The 6,385-nt window shown below is 34.7% G+C and overlaps 1 protein-coding gene across 1 annotated transcript; it reads right to left on the bottom strand.

Annotated features, from left to right (window-relative positions):
• Positions 1–505: 505 nt before the first annotated feature.
• Positions 506–3,504, bottom strand: LOC143539038 (WD repeat-containing protein GTS1-like). The gene is made up of 8 exons (XM_077032458.1): positions 3,313–3,504; positions 3,035–3,233; positions 2,335–2,430; positions 1,825–1,899; positions 1,525–1,635; positions 1,331–1,422; positions 1,152–1,236; positions 506–938 (listed from the first exon to the last, which is right to left on the bottom strand). Exons 1-8 carry the CDS (start codon positions 3,456–3,458, stop codon positions 570–572), a joined length of 1,173 nt encoding a protein of 390 aa, XP_076888573.1. The 5' UTR covers positions 3,459–3,504; the 3' UTR covers positions 506–569.
• Between the last annotated feature and the right edge of the window lie 2,881 nt (positions 3,505–6,385).

Raw genomic sequence — 6,385 nt, forward strand, 5'->3', positions numbered from 1 at the left:
TAATAGTCAATTATATTACAATTAACAAAATTATTTATACCTAAATTAAATATTTTTTGAAAACTTTCGTTTGACCTAAAATTTTCAAGATCAAATGGCAATAACCGAAAAAACCGAAACCGAACTGAAACCAAAATGAAAACCGAAAAACCGAAACCGAACGGTCTGAAATACTACAAAAACCGAAGTTTTGGTTTTCGGTTCGGTTTTAACCAAAAACCGCACACCGAACCGCGTCACGCACACCCCTGGTTGTGGGAGAGAGAATAGTGGTGGGAGAGAGAATGTATCGTTATCAGCTCAGTTGCGCCAAATCACTTGGTTATCTTAGAGCGCCTAAATGATCAATACACAACGCAATGACACAAAATTGAAACCAGTTTTCTCTTTTAAGACTAGAAACCAGCACCGAAATACAATTTATAGATATTGATTAAACACACAGCACAATCATAAAACCTTGCATTGTCACACTAAATTAAAAAATACCTTAATTTTTAAGAACAATAAAAGGAAAAAAAAAAAAACTATAGTACAACACACACCAAAATCTCATCAATACTTGCACTCTAATATGGTCTATGCCTATTTTTCTTGTGATTTTTGGGGTATCTTTCAACCAATGAAGTTGATATCCATGAATGATTTATAGCAGACGACTCGTCAGATAACCAGCAACACAACCGTCCATCTTCACCACCTGTCCACCCGAAAACACCTGGTGATTGGTTAATTCCAGTTTTCATGGTGGGAGAAGCTAACACGCTCCTTACAACACCCGTATGACCACCATGAAGAACAGCTTCCGGAGATAGAATGGATCTCATTCCTCCACTATGGGCTACCGGAAAGTAGCCCAAACTGCCACCATTTGTGGCGCCTATAACCCATAAATTATCATCCACAGCCGAGTAGTGACAGACAACGAAATAGTCAACCTGTGCATATTTAAACAACTGAGTATGAACTTGCATAGGCAAAAATAATTTTTAAATGGGGTCTTAGTTTTAAGCAAAAAAAAAACATTATGAGAGCATTTTGGGCATATTAAAAAGGAAATTTTATTGTATTTTGCAACAAGAAACAAACAAAAATTGTTCAAAAAAACTAATCATTTTTCTCTAGAAGTAAAAAAGAGCAAGGTTACATACATGATCTAGAGCCCAACTATTAGAGGCCAAAGTGCGAGCATCCTCAAAATTGGCTTCAAGACTTGATTCATTCAAATCCCAAATACTAAACAGAAAGCATAACACAGTTACTAAAGCATTAAAAAATCTTTTAAAAAATTCATGTTAAAAATAAATACAGAATGTATAGAGCAAAGTACCTTAAAGTTTCAATGTGAGTTAAACACCACAGCTTCTCATATTTCCTGCCAAAAAACCCCACCTTTCCGATCGATGTCCCCACGTTCATCACCTTCATAACATTCATCATGATAGAATGATATCAAACTTATTATAGATGCCAAAACAAGATTCGTATTATCATTAATGAAACAATCAAATACACTAGACCTACAGATTCTAGATAATCGTCATCATTGATTTCTCCACTGGTATCAAATGTACAAATTAGCCCATCAATAGAGGCAGATAAAAGCTTATTTTGCTGCTCTGGTACAAAGTGAACCTGTTACCATTCATAATTCACATTAAGTTATACATTTAACATAATCCAGTTGTAAGCAAAATCAATAAAGTGACAGTAACTGAAGTGTTCAAAAATTCCGATTAGTCAACTATTTCGCCAAGTACAATATTAAAAAAGAGGTTATATATTTGAATTTAATATGAACAAAGCCCTAGAATTAGAATGAACTTGTGTGACATCATCCATATGAGATTCCTCCAAGCAGGCAACCTGCTTCTTGTTTCTCCAATCCCAGAAAAGAATCTACAAAGACGAATTTATGTCTCTTCATTACAAAATAACTTATAAATTTGACGAACAGATTGGAATTATCATTTACAGTTGTGCATTTTAATTTTATAATAAAAACTGAGTAACAAAAATGTTATAGATTTGGTAAGGAGTGTAACATGCTAACACCCTAAGGAAGATTACATACAATTTAACTCATGCTACATATAAAAGTTATCGAAGATTCACCTACATTATGTAGCTGAGCTTTATTAACACAGTGTCCATTCGATTTAAAGAAATTGATTTGATATGAATAACGAAGTCTAGTAAAACGCACGTCATAACAATATTAGAAAAAACTGCAAGAATTAGTATTTATTTTGTTATCTACCCTAGGTAAAATTTTACACATTTGAAATAATTCTTCGAATAGCTACCAATTATTTGATTCATTATATCATTTACCTGAGATTTACAACCTGCAGCAAGAAGATTATCACCTGATCCACCAAACGAGAAGCTAAATACTTCTTGTGACGGACCAGCACTTAGACAAGACACCTGCAATTCATGTACAAAAGGTGAAATCAATTTCAGCCAAAATCTTACACTAAAATGGATGAAAAACGGCGATCAGGCCTATAAACGAACCAAACGTTCACGAACCGTTAGGCGGAAGGTTCATTTCTCCGTTTATTTAACAAAAGAACAAACATGAACAAAAAAGTTTTGTTCGTATAATAAAAAGAAGAAACATGAACACGTCTTGTTTGTTCATTTATGTTCGTGAGCTTCCGTTTATGTTCGTTTCAATTTTAATAAATGCGTAAGTAATGGTATTTATATAAATATAAACATATACATAAATACACATGTTTCGTTGAATTGTGATGTATTAGACTTGTTCATTTGTGTTCGTTTATATTTGCTCAAATATGTTCTTTATGTTCATGAAATGTTGTTTACGTTCATGAACTGTTTGTTTAGTTTTAAACAGCCAAACATGAACACGCCCATTTTCTTAATGAACAAAAATGAACACAAAGATTGTTAATTTACGAGTTCGTGTTCGATTAAGTTAAACAAACGAACACAAACATGCCCCGTTCATGTCCGTTCAATTCATTTACAGGCCTAACAGTAACCGAAGTGTTGAAAACACAACCTGTTGGTACGAACGAGTATCCCAAGCCCTAACAGTCCCATCAGACGAGCAACTATGCAACATATTCCCAGAAAACAATATCTGATTAATACTATCAGAATGACTTCCACCACACTCTCCAACAAACTGACCGGTCACCGGCGAATACAATTTCACAGTGTTCGATGACAGAGACACCGCCATCGATGTCCAATCCTCCCTATATTAACCAAACACACAATAACCCAAACACTCAAATTCAATAATAATAATACATACATACATACATACATACATACTTGGGAACAATTTGGAAAACATAATCATCACCAAAGTTGGTTTGAATAGAGTTTTTGACTGAGAATCGCTTTGATGAGGTACCATTGCTGTGTTGTTGATTTGGTTCTACTTCCATGTCGGTAGCCTCCGTGTGCGGCGAAGCCATTATTTTCCGGTGAGCCGCCGAGGGTTTATGTTTTATACGCTCTTTTCCTCCTTTTTAATATTTTTAAATGACTTGATTGAGTACCTATGGTTTGTTGGCGGGTCGGTTTGAGTCCCTTCGTGTATTATCGGTGTTAGGGGGTGTTTGGGATTTCTTATTTTCATCAACTTATAACTTATAAACTTTTTTAAAAGTTAATAAGATGTATAAGGTGTTTGGCAAACTATAAGGCCTTATGGATTTTAACTTATGATGAAGGCAAAATAAAGGAGTTTTGAAAAGTTAGGAATATGTAACTTATTAACTTAATGGATTTGATTTATCTATTACACCATTCTAACCTTCAAAACCCATTACACTTATTTTAAAAAAGAGTGTCTATTTTGGTCATTTTGATTTTCCCTAACACATAAGCTAATCCAAACATTTTTATAAAAACTTTTCAAAAATTCATAATTTATGAGTCTTTTTAACAAAAAGTCCTTTTTCACATAAATAAGCAATCCCAAACACACCCTTAGTTTGAAGGATAATATCGACTTTTGAACCCTTTATGAAACTCCTAATCAGTTTGTATTCTTCCCTCACAACACCTAAATCAGTTTGCATCCCTTATCTATAAATCCATCCTCAGGCCTCGTTCTCTTTTTAAAAGATGATTTCTTTTGTGTTTGATTATGTGCTTATAAACAATTTGAAGCATTGAAAAGAATTGAACATGGCATATCTCACAAGTCATGATCACCTTTTTTGTTACACTAGTCTTAACATTATTTGTGAGAGCCTAATACGTAACCAACAACTATATACAACAAATTATTAAATTATAGAATAAAACTAATGAAAAAACTAGTTACCTTGAGATTGTCATTGCAAGATCATGGTGTCTTCAAATCATTAAAGAAAGCTTCCTCCTAGGAAATCTGACACTCAACCACGGGAAATAAGGGTACATCCCAATCCTTGTTTTCGATCATACAATTTTAGCATGATAAATTCAGATTCCGTATAAAGTACACCTCGATTTAAATTACCCCAACAATTTGGCGATAATTGTTTAGCCAGAATCAGATTATACTATTTTTTTAATTTACAACTTCTTTTCACTATAATGTGCATCAAGTGTGGTAATTCTTGCTGTTAATGTTGTGAATTGTGCATTTAAAGTTGTACTTATGGTTCATTTTGCTGTATAGTTTTCTTTCGTTGCAACCTTTCTCATTTGTTTGTACACGTATCAACAGTCTTTCTACGTATCCTAGTGTGTCACATTTCCCATTTAATCTTTTTGTTACTGATTTCTCTTTGCACGAATATCTATCAACCCTTCACATTCAACATACAAATCAATAGTGCCCGGTTGTCTAGTGACGATCCAAATGATGTTAGGTCGGCAGCGGTGAGAGGTAGGTCATCAACGACCGTGGCGGTATTGGGTTATAGTATGTAGTGTAATGCATTACAATACATAAAGAATGATATTCAAACCCTAATCACCTAAGGTGGGCCCAGACTACATAATATAATCCAATAAGCGGTAGCGATGTGTCAAGGGCGGTGTGTAGCAGGTGGTGTGGCGACCCACATACCTTACGAGGTAGTGATATCTTCCTCGTTTCTACCCATTTCGTCTTCACAATATAGAATCACGTCAAAGACCTTCGGTAGTTTGAAAAACAAGTTGAATTCGACATTCAGTAATATTTTGAACATTTTAATTTTGAATAGGGTCGTTGGAGTCACGAATAAACCCATGGAGTTGGTAGCGTGGGAGCAGGGGCGTGGGTATGACGAAGAAGGGGATGGTTATTTTGGGTGGTGTAGCGCCTTTTGATGTGGACCAATTGGCTCAGCTATATTTCGATCATCATGTATAGGAAATCAAATCCGGACTAATTAAGGTTAGCTTCTACAATATTCGACTCCATATTAGTCGATTTGTAGTGTTCCAGTGTTTTATACTGTCTTCGTTAATATGATGACGAATAAGGTAGCTACAATGACGATAGTGAAGAAGATAATGGAGATCTGCTCCAATTGTATTTGAATTCATTGTTTGCTGTGATAATCTTTCTACATTGGTATTGAATAGGTAATTGAAGCAGTTCCAGATTTGCTGACTATATGCAATAAGACACCGCACTACATATGTGGACGACAATGATGATAATCCGAGTGATCTGGTTTGTATTTGATCAACTGAAGTTTGTTTGAATTTATCATGTAATTTTAAACTGTTGTGGCTGATGTTGATTAACTAAAGTTTGTTTGACAATAAGATGTGTATTAGGATTTTCCCACGTGCATATTAATGCTTGAACCCCGGGTGAGATCTGTTCTTGTTAACTATTTACAACTTGATTAATTGATTGATTTACTTTAAACTCAAATAATTGCTAGTGTGATTAACACTACAATTTGTTGCTTCATAATGTTAGGAATTAATGGCAGATGCTAGGGCATTTAATCAGTGAATGGAAACAGGCAGATGCTAGGGCATTTGATGTGGCACGGACAACCTGTCGAAAAATTTGAGGGTGGCTGGAAAACAGTTTGTCGCTAGAAAAACGTGAATAATAGGGGTGGTCGACGAATATTTACTTTGCTAATGTAGAAAATATTAACGAAGGTTTGAAAGTTAATTAAATCAATAAAGGTTAGGCTTTTTTTAGGTTCTTAATGAATTTGGGGTTCTTGATTTCAAAGATAACGATTGAAGCTTTTGGTGTAACTTGTAAGTTACAGTGGGAAACAAAAAGAGAATAAGGATTGTGAAGATGAAAAATCAACGGTTATGGACATGGAAGAGGTGACAGTGGTGGTGAAGATGAAGGTGGAGGTGATGGAGACGGAGGGACACAAACTATAATTCTTGAAAATGACGATAACGTGATAAAATGGAATAATAGTCATTTCGGTTTTACGCT

This window comes from Bidens hawaiensis, unplaced genomic scaffold (genome assembly GCF_021521415.1).
Source record: "Bidens hawaiensis isolate Kalapana, Puna unplaced genomic scaffold, B.hawaiensis_p1.1 tig00011793_1, whole genome shotgun sequence".
NCBI lineage: Eukaryota > Viridiplantae > Streptophyta > Magnoliopsida > Asterales > Asteraceae > Bidens > Bidens hawaiensis.